A 21350-nucleotide genomic window follows, 5' to 3' on the forward strand; every position below is an offset into this window, starting at 1 on the left:
TCCTAGCCAGTTTTTCTTGCATGTCAGTATTTAATTGTACTCTATGCCTTAATTGCTACTTTCCTCTCTCTGATGACAAAAAACCTATCACTTTTTTTAATCATCCATAACGTCATGAGCTAGATTAGGATCACTTGTACATTTTACACTCAAAGTTGAATTTCTAAGCTTTACAGCAACCACTTCCTAACTGCCTACCTTCCTGACCAGCAGCTTTTTTTCTTTTGGTTTCTTTGAGGCAAGAATGACATTCAGTGCTAAGTTCCACATTCCTTCAATTTCATGTTCCTGATTAATATCTAAGAGTCCAACAACAGTTCAATGCTTAAAACAAGTCTGCTGCCAATTGTTTCAGAAGTTATCAGTAGCGTTTGTGTGTGCTTGAAAGGCACATCTACAAAACCTCTTCCATTTCTTTCGCAGTTTCTTCTTTTTCTTTTCTCTTAAAGCTGTTGTGTCAAATTGATGGCTATCTCCATAGTGCTGATGTGGTATGACACCAGAGCAGTATAATTTATGTTCTTTTGTGGCTTAAATTTTTCACATGCTGAGAGCCAGACCACGGAGGTAGTCACCAGAACTTTCTCAGGAAATATTTTTGGACGCAATTCTAACAGGAATTTACATTGTGTTATCTGGAATAGCCTGAGTCTCAGTAAAGTTAAGCTATTATAACAAATCATGTGATCTGAGTCTTCTGCCTACTTAGAAGACAGCCAAACACATCTTTGTACTTCATGTCACTGATTTGCTTCTAGACATGATGGGTTTTACACATTTTTGTATACTTCCTACACTTCACTTCTGTGCTTAAGCTCTAGTTTGGGCAGAGGTCCTACCTGTTTCCTGGAAAACCTTCTTGTTTATGACAGTAAGATTGCTGGTCCTCCCATGTTTTGATCTTGCTAGTCTTTGCAAGTCCTACATAAGAACTAACATTCCAATACAGACTTTATTTTTCAATGCCTTTGTTCAGTTCATTCTGAAAACTTCCAGATGATACTTGCATTCAATTTTTATTTGCAAACTGTTCAGCTCCTGTTTTAGAATATGGCCTCCTAATTCCTTTTATGGTCTCCACCTGTTGTGAGGCTTCCAGCTTGAAAATTTTAATTTCTCTTGTGAAACTTTCAGTTCAAGTTTCAAGTTCAATTATAATTCTCCCTGCCCACCTTTCTTGTCTTTGAACTCTCATATTTATTTTTTTCTATATTGCTTCAGTAGCAATGTTAACTTGCACATTTTTCTCATTCAGAATAGGCATTCACCACAATTTATATTACATTTGTCTTGAACAAAGAGACAAAAACTCAAGCTGATGTAGTTTACTCTTAGAGCATGACAGATCACAGATAATTCCCTGTTGTAGTTGCATCCATTTACAAATAGAATTCAGGTTATATTTTACCCCCAAATACTTGGAGAATCAAACAACTGCAGACAGAGCTCCAACGCCTTTCAATAATTAGAACATTATGTTCAAAATTTTCTTTTTCAAGTGAGAATGACTACATAAAAATGCATAAAGCACCTTTTAGAATTGTTTTTGTAAGGTTATTGATTCTGGTTCCACTATCTTAATGCAAAATAACATCAGATGTGGGTGGGACTTCAAACAAAAATTACATAAACCATATGGCTTGGCTGAGGAGAATGTTCTTGACAGAAAAAAAAAAAAAAAAGTTCATAATTTGAAAGCCCATACTGTGGGAACCATATCTTTCATAATTCTCAGATTTTTTTTTAATCTAGATATTCTGAATGAATTTTCATTCATTCTCTAGGATTATAACTATTTAAGGTATGTTATGCATTGTTAAGGTCATGAAAACTTCACATTTTTTTCATTGATAGATGTACGCCTGTGTTCTTTAAATGGAAGGACTCAAATATGTCTTGTGACAAAAGATCTTCATCACTACATTTTAGAGTAGTTTTAGTTTGACTCAAATAACATGCACAGATAATGCCCAAGCAGTGACAGGTGTTGGGCCATTCCCAAATTCCAGCTGGCAAAGGGCTGCTTTGGTGTCAGATTTGAGGCAATTTCACTGTTAGCATGGGAAATTTTTAGAGAACTTTTCACAGATTCTTCTTCCCCCCATGTCTTAGTGAAACACTTGTGAAAGAAAGAATTACTGGTTCAAAGAACCTGGGCAAGCATTTTGAAGATAACCTTGGAACAGGAAAGGAATACAAAAATTTTTCTGGAAGGAAGAGAGACTTCATAAAGCTATCTGTACAACATCTATCTATCTAGCTATTAGATGGAGATAAATCCCATAATTTCTTCAGCAGAGATGGCTTTGGGTTTTTTCCCCTGTCAGTAGCATGGAGCAGTTTATGAAGTGCCTTCTAACACCAGCATGGTTCCTTCTGCAAAATGAAGGATTTGAGAACAGGGTGGACCTGTGAGAAAAGCAAAAACAAGGGGATGCATCACTCTGGAAAAGACAGAAATAATGTTTCTGTAGCCTAAAAAAACAAGACAGGTTGGAGTAGTGGTGGTCTTGAATTAATATGTTGAATGAATGACTTATAAGAGTGTGTTATGATTACAAGGGGATAAAAAAGGCACACTCAAGACATAAATAATTTGGTACCATATAGCGACAAATTCATTATTTATGATAGTATGCTTCAAAGTCGTAAGTTTCTTACATCTGAAAATAAACAATTTTTTTCAAGGGACTGGGATAGATGACATGGAAGTAATTTGTTTCCTTCACACATTTACCAAGTAAGTTGGATAAAAGGAAATGATTTTTGGTGACTGGAATGTGTATTGAGATATTATGTGAGTAACGCCTTTCACAGAGACCCACCCTTCCGTGATAAAGAACAGCGTGTCATGCTGGTCTAATAAAAAGTCCATTCTGACTGCAACAGTTGCTCATATAATTGTTACTTTCATCAGTGCTATAAAAAGGTCTCTGCTTCTCCTGAGATCTAAATCCAGTATGTCCAGTAGAGATAGACATGATGCTGGAGTGGTGAGAGACCATATTTTGTTTTACAAAAACAAGCTCATGAAACTCTTCTGGTCCTGACCAAGGCTTAATCTACAGTGTAAGCTTCAACAAAATTATGTAAGGGAGCAAGAATGAAACAATATTTGTCTCAGAGAGGGTTGGATCACTATATTGGGCACGAGAGATGTTACTACAAAAGGAAGCATCCTCTTTATTTTGGAGAATATTTTTGGATGTGAAATTAAACACAGTTTTGAGTTGGAGCTCAGTTGTGTTTTAAATGTCTTATACTCAACACTGTCTTTCCTAAGCAAACATTGCTGGATAGCATCCATTTCAAGAACTGTGTTGACACATACATATTTGTGCCTGTTTTGCCACCAGTGCTTCAATATAACAGCATTAATTTATACTGAAATGATTCATGCGGTATTCCAAAGACTGTTATTTAATACATTTTATATAATGATATCAAGATTTAGCTTAATCATGCTTACAGCCTCTAGTAGAGCAACATGAGAAAGGTTAAAGTCATTAAAGAACTGTTCTAACCACAAGACGAAAGTGGTATATTAGAAGATCCAGGTAAGATTCTATGAGGTTGCTTTTAAAATCTGTGACTTGAAAATATAGTAGAATGGCAGCATATGCCTTCACAAATAGCAGTTGCATGCTCTCCTCATGGAACAGTGTTTGTCTTCAGGGAGGAGCATCTTCTGTGTGATCTGATCTGTTTGGAACTTACTGGAGCAGCTCTTTGCTTTGGGGATTGTGACAAATTAGAAGTGTAACTTTTTGACTCTGATGTCAGTCAACTTCTATTCTTGTTCAGCTGTTTAGACTACCAGCTGAGCCAAGCATGAAATTCAAAAACAATCCATAAATTTGATGCTTGCTCTATTTAGACAAATTATGGGGCTGAAACTCAAGCCCCTTTTCAAACTCACAAACTTTTGGTCTTGTTGTAGCATCTATGCTCCTAGTCATGCTCATTTTTGCTACTTGGGATTAATCAGTGTATTTGGAGAAGAGAATTAAGTCCTACATCCCCAAAGTTTTTATTTTTACCTGAAATCACAAAAATTATTTTTTTAATTTTTTTCTTATATTTTGCATATTTAGCCTTAAAACTTACCATTTATTTCTTTGCAAATAATGAATCAGAAAGGTATCTGAAGCTCAAAATTCATTTTTCTCAGAGCTCAAAAAAAAAAAGAGTTTTCTTTTCTTTAATACATACCCATATCCCTGGGATGCTCTTACTAGGAGCCACACTAAGTGTCTGTTCATTCCTAGGATCCACTTGTCCTGGAGTGAAAAATGTAGCTTGGGATAAAGGTTCTCAATGTAATTTGTCTCAGTAAGAAATACTCTCCCATTTTCAGTTACATGGTAAGGAAGTAGATTGAAATCCAGGCCTGAGGAAGATGTACTGGTTATTTTATTTTTAGGTCATGTATGTAGGCAACTGAGCTGTTTTGGGTCCCTTGCCCAGCCAGAGGGAACCTCTGTGTAAGATTTACACTTCAATCTGTCCCTGTGATTTTTATTCATTGGCAATTTTGCTGCTACTGATATTGTGTGTGTTTGAGAAGGAAAAAGTAAAAAGTGAACCGAATTTCTATACGTCTACTAATATATTTAGTCTAGAAAGAAGTGCAACAGGCTGAATTGCTGCAGATTACAAACAATATTTTCCGGCAGATTATACAGATATTTAGTTCTTTATTTAAACTGACAATAGCTTCGTTTTCTTTTTAGTCTTTTGAGAAGGTATCTCTGCCTTCAACCTAAATATATTTTTAAAACTTGCCAACAAATATATGTTAGTATTTCCTAGGAAAAAATCTGAATATTTAGAAATATTTTCCAATATTCTTTTAACTTAACATTAATTAACACATATGTTATCTGAGGAAATTGAAATAATTTCTATAAACTAAATCTTTATTTCTAATAACAGAATGAATAATATAATATGATGGGAATGAAAATATACAAGTGTACAAAAAAGTATACAAACATATTTTAGAAATTATCTTCTTAAAAAATATTCATTCTGCATTTTCAGCTAAGGCAAAAGGAGCTGAATATCCTTTATGGCTTCTGGGAAGTCGTTGCTGCTGTAAAACACTGAATTATTATCTGCTTTATTCACTGAATTGTCTGACAGAAGATGAACCCATAGGATATATTGGCTGTGTCTGGTTTCAATTTGTTTTGTCTATAAAAAGTCAAAGCTTCCTGTGAGCATTATCAGACAAAATAAATAAAGTAAGAGAGATAATTGTTTAATGAACTTGGAGCAACTTGATTCAGGCAGAATACCCTCAAAGATTTTGCCAAAGCTAATAAAATTCTTTTGCACCCTACTTATTATTTTTGAATAAGTATCAACTTTGCAAATTCTTAAGGGCGTTTTTAAAACCAGTACTGAATTCTGTTTCTTTGTACTTATGACTTCTTTAGTAGTTTGGGCTCTGTTAATAACCAAATTGAAATTGAAAATGAGCTGATGTAGAAGTCAGATGTCATCTAGAATAAATATAATACAATCATGTGGGTTTGGTTTTGATTCCTAGTTCTAAGTACTTTAATCCATACAAAAGAACAATAATTTTTTTTTTTTTTTTGCATAACAGTTGAACATTATTTCAGAATTTACAGAGCTTATGATAAAGTTATATAGAAACAGAAAACAGCTTTGCTTCAACTGACTACAAAAATGGATTCACAGTTGTCAGTACAGTTATGTATTGTGGTTTTTTTTTCTCTGAAAACAAATTCTCTCATGTAGGAAGAACAATCTGCTCTAATGTAGTATAAAACATTACTTTATTGTTCCTCAATGACAAAACCTGGATAAAAGAATTTACTCGTTTGTGATTTTTATGTCTTATTTCAGATCAGCCTTTGCCAAAATATGATCTGAATGAAATTTTCAGTAGCAAAAATATTTTTTTTTCTGTTTGTGCAGAATAAAATGAAACATTATAATAATCTATGCTGGATCAGTGCAAACATTTGTGCATTTTTTTTGTGACTAATAGTGGAGAGATAAGAAAGCATATTATGAAAATATAAGCATATTTCCCTGCTATATTTTCCCAGCTTCCATAGAGTGCTAGTGAGAACTCTGAGAACTTTTGGAAATTACTGATTTTCCTATTACATTAAGCACTATTTTTGGAATTTAAAGCCTCTGGTTTGCCAGCCATCTCAAAATATTATGTAAATTTCTAGGGAAAAGCAAATTTGAGCATTTTTGGAATAAAATGTAGAGCTTAAAGAATTAATCTCTTTATTTGAAAAGAAATAACAAACAAAATATAAAAAGATAATGACAAAATAGTGTCTCTTAGTAGCTTTAAATGCAATTTTGGAACCGTGTCTAAGACCCACTGGGTTTCAGGGAGTCTTAAAATGTAGTTAACTGCAAATACATTCATGAAATACAGATGTTCCTTCTCCTAGTGGATTGATAGCTGAGGATGACTTGGATCACCTCATGTAATTCCTTGAGTTCAGCCACAAAACTTTAACACAAATAATTATGGAAGCATTTGCTATAACAGTTGAATGCAAAACCCGAAGTGTTTGTTGACAGTGTATATATGTACTGGGAAACAAATATATCTAATAACAGCTATGCATCTGAAAAAGGTCACTCCTAACATTAACTTTTAACACTGCCCTAAGGCATTCTCAAAACAAAATCTCTTGTCCTAAATCTGAGGCATCAGTCCACAAATGACAAGCATGGTCTTAGGCAAGGCTTTAGGCATCTTATCACTTGGGGCCCTACAGATTTGAGCAGCAGTATAAACCCAAATGGACTGCTAACTAAAATGCTTATTTTTCATTACTGAAGTTTAATTATTGAACAATTGCTGAATTCTCTCATGAACATCAAAATTAATGAGGTCTGCTTTTCTGTGGACTTTTGTCCTGAGTCTCACATAGAAGTCCCATTTTTATTATGAATAATCTTCTGAAACCCTATTATTTTCTAGGATTCTCTGTGGTGAAAGCTTGAGTTCCCCTTTTATGTCCCTCAATCTCTCCCAGATGTCTAAGAACCTCTGAGGCAATATTTACTCAGCATCTGCACTTGGCTGCCTGCTCTGTGTCTGCTTGTAGCAATTGGAATAGGCAACAGCTGAGCCTCTCCTTCAGCATTTCTCCTAGCAGCAACTCAACACCAGTTCTCTGAAACCATGTTGAACATCAAGTTTCTGTGATTTTTAACCAAACCTCAAAAATGTTCAAAAAGTATTTCACAAGTATAAAGGACAGGTGGGCATAACATTTATGCGAATTTGTTTTCCTAATTTTTCTGAGACAAAAAAAAAAAAAAAAGGTGTTTGAAGATAAAATTCTGAAGTGTTCTTTGAAAGCTAAGGATTCTGAAGGTAAATCAAAAGAACAAGGCACAACCATTTTCTTTGCCAGCCTCAGGGTTGGGAATGGAAACACAAAATTAAATCATGTTTTTCAGGGGTTTTTTGGCTAATAATATGCTATTTTCTTCTGCTCACAGAAGTTTACATAACCCATCAAAGTAGTGGTGTTGTTGTTATAGAGACAGTCTAAGTAGGATATAAACAAGGAGAGCTGTATAGTTATTAAGTCAGCCAAAGTATCTGGGGAAAACAGTATGCACGCAACTCTTTCTTCAGCTTTGAAATATAGGCAGTAAACTGCAGACTAAATACAGGTTGGAAACAGTTGAGTTTGGCATAATAAAATTATACTTGTAGAAATTGCTGCCAACTCTGTGCTTAACAGAAGCGTGCTGCTCCTCTCTGGTTTACATCTATGAAAGCTTTGAGTGCCTGTTTGTTTGTTTATATCTTTTTAGCCATATTAGGTGTTTAATAAAGTACACTGCTTCTCCTTTGGAGCATTCCTTGCTTCAGAAAGATGTTTTATATCCCACTTACTTCCTTGGTTTTCTTTTTGTAAAAGCAAGTAGTTTGAAAAGAATTTACTTCTGTCAAGGGGAAAAAAAAAAAAAAATCTTATTCTAGGCATTTCTAATCTGAGTTTCAGTATTGTAGCCCCTGATAATGGGATTCCATTTTTCATAACTAATGTGGTGGATTTCCTAATGATATTCAATACTTCTTTTTATATTTCTTTTGTTCCCTGTTGCTGCAGCTTCATTTCCTCTGGTCAAGAGAGCAAAGCACTTAAGTGATAGGTTTTCATCTTTGTGCAATAACACAGGTGAAAAGGGAGAAGGAGGTGAAAATTTGAAGAAAAAAATCATTACTTCAGAATACTTATATATGATGTCTGGAGTTTCTATAAAACACATAAGGGATCATATAATGTTAAAACACTACATATATTACATCCTGAATAGGCTGTAATCTAAATGAGATAAGATATATATAATTCAATACACAACAGTTCAAAAGGGAGTCCCCTCAGCTTTCCTGCACTGGGAAAAAGAAAGAAAGAACTTCCTGATAATATTTCCTTAAAGACAGACAGATAATAATAATAATATTTCTGTGAATAAGAAACCATGTAAACTCCAGGATAACTAGTTTGACTGATATCTGAACAACTATGCTCCACTTCTTCTTTCTGGATTTTAGCAAGACAAACTTCCTGGTAGGTAGTCTATGCAGAGCATGTTTTGCCTTACTCTGAGATGAGTGATGGTGACCAGTGGTGAAAGATGTCACAGACAAACCACTAACTGCCCTGGTATGACACTGCCAAAGCTACTAGAACAGGAGGTACCAGGTGGGACAGTCAAGGGTAGAAAGACAAGGCAAGGTGATGGGAAGAATCAAAAGCACAGAAAGAAAACAGTGATAGCTACAGAAGGGTGTGCCAGCTGTAGACAGGGTTCATACAGGTGAGAAACAAGTACTTTCATGTTTTAGGAGGAATGTACAAAGCCAAATATGAATGCGAATGCCATCAAAGCAGCAAGTGAGAAATAACAGCATCATGATGGGAAAACTTGAGGAGCAGCAGCTCGCACTGGAAGACAGATGGGTTCAAAGCAGGGTAATACCTACAGCCAGTATTTACAGATAGTTCTATAAGTAGGAAGTAGTCTGTTGCAGAAAGAGGATATAATGAAATAACATGCATGGAAGGAAAAGCCAACTAATAGTATGTATGGTCCCACATTTCAGTCTGAGACTTCTTAGAGACTTGCCACAGACTACTGAATTTCAGATCTTGCAGATGAAACACTTTGTCCATGGGTACCTCTTGACAGTCTCTGAGCCAAAAGGCAGACGTGTTTATTCAAAATACAAGTTAGTGTACTCAGATCAGCATACCCAAACATCTCAGCCTCTACTACCAGTGAGTCACCAAATATATGCTCAAGTGGGGTCATGTAAACAAAAATGAGTCCGGAGTAAAGTACTTTCTACTGTAATTCTCTCTAGGAACAGCAACAACAACAACAACAAAAATAATCCATTTTTATTTTTTGGACCAGTCAAACCTTTAAATTTCTAAATTTTTTAAATTAATTTTCTTCAGCAATTTTCAGCTGATTTACCTAATACGTTGCCTGAGCGAGTATTACCTGTGCTACCACATGGCATCTGGGCAGGCAGGATTTCATCCTCCAGAGACCCAACTAATCAGGGCTGGAGCCACAGCAATAAAATAAAAGAAAAAAGAGAGAGATCTCTGCTTTCGATGTCTTCATCTCATGTTAGGAGTGACTGAAACATATATAGAGAAGATCGATGTCTTGCCAATGTGTCTCAGAGACACATTTCTCATGATCTAACCTTTAGTCCCAAGGAAATCTCTTGATTTTAACCCCTTTAAAAAATACGTGCTTTCTGGAAATAATCCAATCTTTCATTTAATTAGACTTCGAAATTTTCACAGGACCTTCTAAAACACCCCCAGCCCCACTGTAAGTGAATCAGGAGATTTCTGGTTCCCATTCTTCCTATCTTAAGAAATATGAATAAGCAAGCACATTCATGTTTACTTCACAAATAAGTATTCTAGTTGAAAATAATTTCTACTGTCTAAAGAATAAAAAAAATTTAAATGGATTAAAGAGTTCCCAGGTATGAAATAATAGTTTAAAAAGAACAATTATTCTAATATAGATTAAATAAGTTAATGACTGAATAAAACCTTAAATTTAATATAGTAAAATATTAGCTGCAATGTAAACAACTTTAAAACCTGGAGATGCATAAAAACATATGCCTGGGAATTGGTTTTGAAAATTAATTATACTTTTTCTTTCATTATTATTTTTCCATGTTTGAAAATGATACTGTTTGCTTAACCAGAAATAAGATCATCTGATTGCAACGTATGAAATGTGAGGAGAGCAAGGTGACTAGAAGAGCTAGATAACAAGGTTTGACATCATATTAAATGCATCATAGGATATTACTATGTCAAGTATTCCCATTGAACAACATGCAAATACATCATCATGCTATTAATATCATGGACCTGTAAAATGATTTCCAGCTGATAACCTCAGCTACCATTTCAAACACCAGGTGAACTGCATGATATTCCTACATCATACATATTAGTAGAATCATTTTAGAGACAGTCAAACCAGAGCAAAGAAAGTTGTGACTGGTAATTAGAATGTACAGGTAAAATATAATGATGGTTTTATTATTGTATAAAGGCTCTACCAATTACAATGATTACATCTAGTTATTTTGCCAATTTTTTCTAGGGTTTTGGTAGCCCATCAGGTGAACATTGGCTGGGAAATGAATTTATCTTTGCAATAACAAGTCAGAGGCAATATTCTCTAAGAATTGAATTAATGGACTGGGAAGGAAACCGGGCATATTCACAATATGACAGATTTCACATAGGAAATGAAAAACAGAATTACAGGTAAGAATCTATTGAAATTCTTTTGACTCTGCTGAGTGATAAATATTGTTCATTGTTCACTTGTCAAATATGAGAAAGGACAATAATATGATTCTGATTTTCATCAAAAGTGGATAAAGATTGTAAAAATAAAACAGAAATCAGGTTTCTCAGTGATAGAAGGATAGAGTAAACCTAACATATCTGAGTACAAAGGATCTATTAATCGTCTTGTCTGGTAGAACTGCTAAAAACTGTATAACTTTTATATTCAGAACCCAAAACTGATTGAATAGAAAAAAGATTTGGATTCTTCATTAAAACCTGAAGGATATCTACCTCAGAAGCAGAAGACTGAAACAATGGACATGGGAATAAAAGACCAAAAATGCTGTTAAACCATCTAATATTTCCAAACTAAAAATTTAGTGTAAATGAAGAGGAAAAACAGAATGCTGGATCTTATTTTGAGGAAATTGAACACAAAAACTTTTCTTAATAATATTTTTCTCCCGTACTTTGTTTTAAGATAAAAGATTATTTAAAACAAAACAAAACAAAACAAACAAACAAACAAAAAACACCCCCCTGAAAAAAACCCAGAAGAAACAACTTGAAGACACAAGAAATGCAGATAACCTAAGTAGTAATTTATACAATTTTTAATCATTGCTTCATCTGAGCAGACAGTATAATCATAGAAAATGAAAATGAAGGCCATAAAAATATCCAGTTATTATTTACAGCACATCTAATTAGCATAAGACTCAGTAGAGAAGCAGATATATTGTAAACGCAAACATTCAAGGCATGTGAGACTAGGCTGGTATTCAGATCTTTACATTCAAGTAACATGATTCTCAAAAATGCTGACTGCCTCCCTCCCCCGGGTCCCCAGTGAAATGGAGTGAGAGCAATTTGCTCTTTCTGCTGACAGGGTTGTGCCCAGGTGGGACACAGAGCAGTACCCCTGCCCTCTGGGTTTGGCAGGGGCAGCAGCCAGTGCCGTGCAAGTGCAGAGGATCCCTTTACAAGCAATCAGTACGAGTTTAGCTCCTGCATAAAGCAAGGATTGTCCCTCTGCACACAAAGGATAACTTCTCCAGCAGTGCTGAGCCTGGCACTGCCCATGGAAAGCCATTTCCCCAAATCCGGAAAGGTGGAGAACCTATTCCAAGGTAGTTTAAGGCAAAGAATAAATATAAGTAATTTCTCAAAAAAGAGGCAGGAAATACTTATACAAAACATAAAAAAAGCAGTGTAAAAGTAGGCTCTTAAACATCAGTAGAAGTTCAAAAGGAAAAGATGAGAAAAATCCTTTTCAAATGGAGAAAAATGTTGAAGGGCAGTTATACACAGCTCAAAAATTGATGATGAATCAGAGGAAAGGAGTATTACTCAGGGGACGAACTAAAATGACTGATTTTGCTAACAAAAACGGGATTTTTTTTGCTCATCTTTATTCTGGACTAAGGACAATATGTATTGTTAGGGAATTGGAAGGCTGTTGAAAATATAGCATGTTAAAGCTCACATTTAGAGAGGATTTCTTTTTCAGGACTCCTCTGTGTTCATTCATGGCAAAATAGCCAAGAGAATGTCTTATGTTTCAAAAAGGGAAGGGAAGGGAAGGGAAGGGAAGGGAAGGGAAGGGAAGGGAAGGGAAGGGAAGGGAAGGGAAGGGAAGGGAAGGGAAGGGAAGGGCAGGGAAGGGAAGGCCAGGGAAGGGAAGGGAAGGGAAGGGAAGGGAAGGGAACCCACTTTCATTATAAAAAAGGGAGATCTTTTGCAATATAAATAATTTTTCTGAATATGGAACAAAAAATTTAAAAATGATGCATATAATTCTTCTTGCTGATCAAGAAAACCAAAAGAGATATAAATTAAACCTCTAGAAATTAAATCAGAGAGGTCATACAGGCCTCAAAGAGTCTAATGTTGGGTAACAGGCATAAATTCTGCTACCCATGTCAAAATTACTTTTCCACAAAAATCAAAGGGAATTTGACTGGGGGCTATTGACTGCACTTTTGGTTCCTGTCCTATTCCATAGTATAAATGAAGGCCAGAATGAGATCTGCTCACACTCTGGTCTTATGGTGCAACTGAAGCTCTTCTGTCGAGGAAATGGGGAATCAGTTTAATTCATATTTTTCTGGAATAAGCAAAATTAAAAACATAAAAAAGTATAACAGTCCATCTCTGTTGGCCCTTTCAGTTTCAAATTAATTCCTCTATTATTTTTACTCAAGTATATTTGAATAGTTAAAGAAAATATCTGAGTAACATGGTGACCGTCCTGGAAATAATTATGTGTAAGTCATATGCAAGTCAAGACTGTTTCTCATGGTTGACAAATGCACTAGTGCCTAGTCCAGACAAATATATGCCAAAAATGGATTTTGCAAACCAAAATTATGTTGGGCTATTTTATAAATTTTACAGGAATGCATCCTATGACATTAAAACTCTTTATTTTGCTTGCCAGCATTACTATTTGTGATAGCAGCAATTCCAGAAGGCTGACTGAATAAAACCTTATTATTAAGTACTAAATAGCTGGCCACCCTTCAGAGAATGCTGTTTTCCCTTTATCTGAGGACCTGCCATTAAGGATTTAAATGATTCTTCTGAAGCTGAAAAGCACAATTCCCAAACTCCTGCTCCCAGTGTCTTTCCTTCACAACTTTCCATCATTTGCCATGTTTCCTTTCAATACCTCAAAAACAGAACAGCACACCTTTTCAAAATTTAATTACTGTTACTTGGAGTTATTTTGCCAAACAAAACAGATGCTGTCTTATTTTGGAAGCTTGTTTCTTATAATGACCCACATTAAATGTTGTTTCTGTTAGCAAAAATATGTAATTGTACACTGGCTAGATTCACATTAGTTTCAAATAGCATAAGTTCACTAAGTAATAGTAACCAGTAAAGAGACAAGTTTCTAAGCTGATCTGGGAAGAGGATCAAGAATTTCTGAAATAGAAAAGAGCATTGAAATGAAAAGAAAACTCAGGAAGTGGAACATCTTTAATTTTGCAATGGCAGTGCCTTCCTTGTATATTTGGAAGATTTAAAAAAAAAAAAAAAAAAAAAAAAAAAAAAAAAAAAAAAAGAGAGAGAGAGAGAGAGAAAAGAAGGAATGGAAAGGAAAGGAAAGGAAAGGAAAGGAAAGGAAAGGAAAGGAAAGGAAAGGAAAGGAAAGGAAAGGAAAGGAAAGGAAAGGAAAGGAAAGGAAAGGAAAGGAAAGGAAAGGAACGGAAAGGAAAGGAATTAAGTGATAAAATCTGCTTGAGAAAATATCAAAAATAATTTTCATGTTTATCTTCTGAAATCTAGCCTCAACGTTACGCAAAGTTCAGTTCGGTTTGGATAACTCCCAGTTGGTGATTTCAGAAGGGTTCTGTTTTTTCTCTGGGCTTTTTGTATTCTCTTTACTACTTTTTATTAGTCTAAAGAATCTGTTATTAAAAAGAGTAATGCTGAACACATGTAAGTTCAAATATACTTGTTTCTCTTTCAAAATGAGACAGCTCCAAGAGGTTTTCTGGGAAATCAGAATAAAATCTATTTATCCCAGATGATGACTAGGAAGAAGGTTGAGATGAGAAGGTGGGTACTGAATCAGTAAATGTAGAATGATAAATGATAACTGAAAGAAAAAATCAAATGTTGCACCACATGTGAAAACTTTAATAACAGTATCCAAGTGATTTATGTCTTTTAGGACATCTTTAGGTTTCTTATCTACAAGGTGACTACACAGAGACTATCTTTAAATATGATGAAAATATCTCTGTCAGACTCTTTGTGACTTACACTGTGGCAAGTAAAATCTCCATGCAGTAAGAAGAGCCAGAACTCGGAGATCTCCCATTTAGTGCAGTGTTTCTTAATATAGTCAGGAATTGTTTATAGAACTATAAAAACATGAGTTGAAAGAGAATCCTAAAAGACACATGACATCTCCCCTTTTCCTGTGTAGACTCTGCCTAGCCCACTTGACGTTGTTTGATGTTCTTAGGAGCTGTACAGCTGTGATACACTGCTGCTCTCGCCCATGTCCTCAGATACTCCTCAGCCGTAACAGGAAAAGTAAACATGTGTTGGGATTTCAGGCACCACAATTCATAACCCTACATATTAGCTTGTGAAAACAGATATATTAATGTTGAATTGAACAGTAGTGATTTCCACCTGCAGATACATCTGTTTTTTGCTATTCATGACACAGGAGAAGCACTTCCAAGCAAAGCTAGGGGTGAATAATGGGGAGATTACACTTTTTAATTGGTTGAGCTATTTTTACTTCAGAACTGTTAGGTTTAATAGACATCTCCTGTGACAATATACTCTGGTATTTAATCATTCTTTTAGTTAGAAAATTTGCTATTGCTGCAATGATTCACTAACTTTGGTCCTACCCATGGAGAAATATGATTAAATGATTAGACAACGCTGCTCAGGTGAGGAAGGTTTTGGGATTGGTGTAGGCATAGGTGAAAACTGGTGATGGACAGAGAACATCCTAACTTCCCTGAGTCAGTTTGGATGTAAGGTGGTGGCTGACCTTTGGTAGTTAAAATTAAGAAGAAATTTTAGATTGGAACAAGCCTGAGAAAATGATTAGAAAACTCATGAAAAAGAGAGCATAGATCCATTAGGAGCACAAGACACTCATTGACAGGGCAGTAATAATCATGTAGGGAAGAGTCAAGTGTGTGGGTCCTCAGGTGCAATAAGTTGATGAAATTTGTTGAAAACAGGAGAGGTAGTCATTAAAATTTTTCAAATCACTTCAAACTGCTAACATGATTTTCCAAGGCCTGCAAATTTAGGTGACAGTTTCCAAGCTCTCCAATTTCCTGCGTCTCTCCGGGCTTTGCTTTAGGAAACAAGATCAAAGCAAGGTTGATGAAAGTAAACCAAGAATTGGTAAACCTTATGGGACTTGGTAGCAGAGAGTTTCAATTCATTGAGTAGAATATTGGACTTTTAACTTTTGTTTGTGTATTTGATTTCAGAAATAATATTTTTTTCTCTCTGTATTCACAGACAAATCAGGTGGGTAGTCTGCTGCTAGAAGCCTTATAATGTTCATCTTTAATTTTTTTTGAAGTTGATGCTACTTATCACCATTATTGAACTAATGATGGAATTTCTTGCAAAAATCCTCACTTATCTCTCTGTAAAATAGAGAAAAATATATTTATCTGTACAGTCTTTTAAATTTTACTGCTGAAAATTTTCTAATAGGTAGTAAAATAAGTATTATTTGAGATACAAATTTTATGGGGACAGATGGTTTTATGTATCCTTAATTAAAAACATATTCCATGTAATATTGCTGTTTCATAAACAGGACACAGGTCATTATCACTTTCTTGGTGTACAAATTCTCATTTTTAAATATCAGTATGGTTCTTGTTATTACCCAGGCTTTTCAGACATGCAGTTTTATAAGTAAAATCTTCTTGTGTCACTTGAGTTTTTCTGTAAAACAGGGGATCAATCTGACTTGTAAGTTTTTTGAGCCAACTGCTTAGCTTCTTCAGCATGATTTGTATCACAGTAAACCTTCAAAGGATCTATTCAGTCTTGTCTCAAATGGGGAAGGAAAAGTACAGTGGAAGATATATCGGAAATCTGTAGCAAAGTGAGAAAATAAACATAGATCCTCTTGGGAGGAGTTCTGTGCCGAGACCCCAGTACTTTTCTTGCCAAATATAAAAAATACAGAATATCTTAAAAAATAGTCATGGTGCAAAAATGCAAAAAGCCTGTAGTAATTTACTTTTCTTGAAAGCTGAAATTCAATTTGCAAGTCTACTTCAGAGGAAATATCCATGCAAAATTCTATTAACAAACAGAATGATATCTGTGGTATGCATAATTTACACAATTTGAAAATATTTTCACTAAACAGTGGTATAAAATCAAAAATATGGGAAAATATTTAACATCTTTATGTATATATAAATATCTGGCTTAAATTATTTTGTTTTATTTAACAATACTGTCAGTCCAATAATATTCCATGAGGCTTAAATACTGGAAGTTCAAGGATTCAATCCCATGCCATTAACCAGAGGTCTTTCTGGAAACATGCCAGTGTTGCTACATCATATCTGTGACTAAAACTCACTGGCAGTTCATGCAGTATCTCCAAATGTAAGCGGATATTAAATATAACAATTTCTCTGACTGAAAGCTGATGTAAATATGCTCATGGAATTTATGAATTTAAAAAAACCCTTAATCCACATAAATCCCAATATACACTATCCATCCACAGATAATAATTTCCCACTTCCAACTTCATTAAAGTCATTTATAGTTCAATATGCAATAGCTGTGACTACTGTGGAGCAGGAAGAGAGGTTTCATTCTGGAATCTAATGAGAATGCATTGAGATATGCTGGCAGTGCCGCGGCGCAGTTGAAATCTTCAGAAGATGAGCTGGGGCCTCCTGAGGTAACAGAAGCCAAGAGAGAAACATCACTGAAATATCTCAGAAGAATCAAGGGTTATTCCTCTAAGAAGGTGACACAGCTGACAGCCCAGTGGGGCAACAGACAGGGGTTGGAAGCCACTGTGCCACGAGAAAATGAAGACCAACTTGCCATTAGTGAAACTTGGTGGGATGAATCGCCTGACTAAAGTGTGGCTATCAGTGACCACAGGCTGTTCAGAAGGGACAGGCAAGGAATGAGGGCTGGAGGCATTGCCCTCTACATCAATAAATGGTTGCACTGCAAAGAGTTGTTTCTGAAGAGCAGTCTAAAACTGGTTGAAAGCTTACAGGTAAGAACTGGAGACTGAGTCAGCAAAGGGAGCCTGGTTGTCGATGTCTGCTTCAGGCCACTTGCTCAAAGACAGCCTGGTGACAAAACTTTCTTGCTCTAGCTAAAGGAAGCATTGCACTTACAGGCCCTTTTCCTGCTTCAGTCACTCCAACATCTGCTGAAAAATTATAATAACGAGCTGTAGGCGATCCAGGAGATTCCTGAAGTGCATGGAGGATAACTTCTTAAGCCAGGTAATAGGCTGCCCTTAAAGAGAGGGTGGAATACTGGATCTGATGGTCACCAACAAAAGTGAGCTAGCTAATTACTGACATCAAGACGGGAAGCAGCCTATACTTCAGTGGTCACAGAATCATAGAATGGATTGGGTTGAAAGAAACCTTAAAGGTCATCTAGTTCCAGCCCCTGTCAAAGACAGGAAAACTTCCCACTAGACCAGTTTGCTCATGCATTGGTGGAATTTGCAGGCCTGAGGGATATGGGTCAGGCAAAGAGTAAAGTCAGGACCCTGAATTCTAGGAAAACAACCTCGGTCAAGGAATTTATTAATCAGAGCCCCTGGGAATGTGTCCTTTGGAACAAGGGAACAGAACAGACTGATAGGTCTTTCAGGACACTTCCCATAATATTCAAGATCTAGCAATCCACAGGTGCAAGAAATCAGTAAAGAAAGTCAAGAGTTGGCTGAGTTGAGATCTTCTGGTCAAACTAAAGGGCAAGAAGGAAGTGTGCAGACAGTGGAAGCAGAGCCAGGTTTCCTGGAAAAAGTGTAGGTACACTGCCTGGTTATGTAGGGATGAAATCAGGAAAACGAAGATGCAACTGGAGCTGAACTTGGCAAGGGATGCAAAGAATCATAAGAAAGGCTTCTACAGGTGTGTCAGCAAGAGAAAGAAAGTCAAATAAAATGTACTCTCCTCCATGAGCAAGACTGATAAAACTGGTAATAACAGATGAGAAGAAGGCTGAAATACTCCACAATTTTTTTTGGCCTCAGTCTTCACTGGCAATGTCTGTTCCCACAGCTTTTGGGCACATGGACTACACAATGGGGGAAGCAAAGTCCTGCCCGCTGTAGGAGAAAATCAGTTGTGTGACCACCTGAAGAAACTGAACATACATAAGTCTATGGGACCTCACAAGATGTATCCCAGAGTCCAGAGGGAATGGAGTCCCAGGGTCCAGAGACTGATGGAGTTGCCAAGCCACGCTGCAATATTTGAAAAGTCATGGCAGTCAGGTGAAGATCCTGGTCTGGAAGCAAGGTGCTGGACCTGGATCAGAGCAACACCCAGTACCAACACAGGCTGGGGGATGAACAGCCCATGAGAGCTGGGGGATGAACAGCCCAAGAGCAGCCCATGAGAGAAGGCCTTGGTGGTTCTGGGGGATGAGAAGCTGGACATGGCCCAGCAGTGTGCACTTCCAGTATTTAGGCTGCCCAGAAAGCCAAAAGTGTCCTGGTCTGCATTAAAAGCAATATGGCCAGCAGGGCAAGGGAAGGGTTTTGTTTCTCTGCTCTGCTCTGGTGAGACCTGATCTGGTATGCTACTTTTGTCTCTGGATCCCTCAGAGCACAACACATGGACCTGTTGAAGTTGGTCTAGAGGTGAGCCCTGAAAAACTTCACAGGGCTGAAACCTCTGCTGTGAAGAAAGTCTGAGACAGTTGGGGCTGTTCAGCCTGGAGAAGAGAAGGCTCCAGGGAAATCTTAGAGAAGTTTTTCAGTACTTAGCAGGGGTTTCATAAGAAAGGTTGGGACAGTGTGTTTATAGGGCCTATTGCCATTAGACAAGGAATAATGATTTTAAATTGAAAGAAGATAAATTTAGACTAGGCATAAGGAAGAAATATTTTGCAATGAGGTGGTGAAATACCAGAACAAGTTTCTCAAATTAGTGGTAGATGACCCCTCTCTAGAAAAATTCAGTGTCAGGTGGGACAGAGCTCTGAGCAGCTTGATTTAGTTGAAGATGTTCCTGCTCACTGGGGTGGAAATTTTGATTAGATCATCTTCAAAGTTCCTTCCAACCCAGACTGTTCTATCACTCTATGTTTTTATTGTATTTTTTACTAAATACTGATATGCAAAGGCAGCTCCGAAATAGTATAATTTATCAGACATAATCTGTTTAAAAATGAGGGGGTTTGGTCAAAACTGATGTTAGAACTCCTTAATGAACCAGTATCTAGGACACAGAGGGAAATCAACTTTGATGTTCCATAAACACAAGCAAATTATTTCCTTAAGATTTTACAAAAGTACTGGTAATACAAGTTTTACTAGGTATATACTCTTGGTGGTACAGCAGCCTTGTTTTCAAGGAGGAAGGCATAGCATCCAGTGTAAGTTGCATTCAGAATTTGATGTAACAATGGCCTAACCATGGCCTAACCATTTTGGTGTATCCATCTATTTATCAATAATAGGTAGATATTTATTATCTAATTTCATTATTAGATCTTCCAAGCTATCTTTAAATTGATGAGGTCTTCGGTTTTGATTTTCTCTATCCTTTTCCCTTAACAGGTTAATTTTCAATTATCTTCTCCAAATGGATATATATCCTTCATCAATACTGAATTATATTCAGTATATTCATATATTCAACTTCACATGCCTGCAGAACCCACATTCCAATAGTTTTTTATAGGGTATTAGTAAGAGACTTTCAGTAATTAAGTGTGATTTTGCTGTTATGACTATAGAAGCTTTTCTCTCCTTTGGCATTTTAGGGCTTTTAAGCCACTTAACTGGAGAGAAGCTCATTTTCCAATATGTTCCACCACAGCTATCACAATGTAATGTAGTGGGCATGACCTTATCTCCTCCTCCAGACTCCTAAACTAGTTTTTTAAGAAACGGAAAATATATGAGCAAGAACAAAAGTATCTTATTTTTCCAAAAAGCTTATCTACAATAAAATAAACATCAATTCAAATGTGAGCCAATGAAAAAAAATAATATCTTGTAACAATTTTTTAGTCTTAGACATCATCCTAGATTTAATGAATTTAACTGGTTATTCACATTTTTTACTGCAGGTATATGTGATAAAGATTATTCTGTGCTAATATTAAATTTGTTGAGCCCTAGGAACAGTCTGCAGGACCCTGAGACACTCGATTCTCTGTGCATGCCTGGGGAGAGATAAACTCCTTAGACAGAAGCCAAATCAGGCAACATGCAGAGCAGAGAACTGCCTAGCTTTAACCATTAGGAAATTCTGAAAATAGCAAGGCATCCATTTATATCCCCTGACAGTCCACAGCTTGAAGGTACGAGACAATGTCTTGTCTTGCTCACAAAAGAAATGAAAGGCCTTGGGTTAATGCATTCATTTGCCAGAGGGTATCCAGACCATAGTTATTGCTTCCCAAGAGAAAGCAGCAATCTGTGCTGCCCGGGAATGGGCTCGTCCATGAACCTCTGACACTGTGCAGGGATGAATTCACTGCTCAGTGAATGTACAGGCCCCAGGTCCCTTGTCAATGAAGTGGGAAAGTGATTTCTAAGATTATGCTCCCTGTTCCATGTGTTATTTTGAATTAAATGGGTTTATATTAAATTATGTAATTATGTTTTGAAGCAGTGGGTACTATTCTGCTACACACTTACATTTGCACTCCCTTGGAAGTTCAGTGATTCTTGAGTAATTTATTTGCAGCAGGACACGTTGCTGGTCATGGCATGCTGAGGGAAGGTTTGTGGTTTTAAGC

The 21350-nt window shown here is 36.3% G+C and overlaps 1 protein-coding gene across 1 annotated transcript in view; it reads left to right on the top strand.

The window, feature by feature from the left end:
- The window catches only part of ANGPT1 (angiopoietin 1), a 156660-nt gene that overhangs the window by 107205 nt on the left and 28105 nt on the right, over nucleotides 1–21350 (top strand). The window contains exon 7 of the mRNA XM_040065768.2: nucleotides 10675–10841. Within this exon, the coding sequence (XP_039921702.1) occupies nucleotides 10675–10841 (167 nt within the window). The remainder of the gene's footprint in view (nucleotides 1–10674; nucleotides 10842–21350) is intronic.

The sequence above is a fragment of the Hirundo rustica genome, chromosome 1 (assembly GCF_015227805.2).
Source record: "Hirundo rustica isolate bHirRus1 chromosome 1, bHirRus1.pri.v3, whole genome shotgun sequence".
NCBI classification, from domain to species: Eukaryota; Metazoa; Chordata; class Aves; order Passeriformes; family Hirundinidae; genus Hirundo; species Hirundo rustica.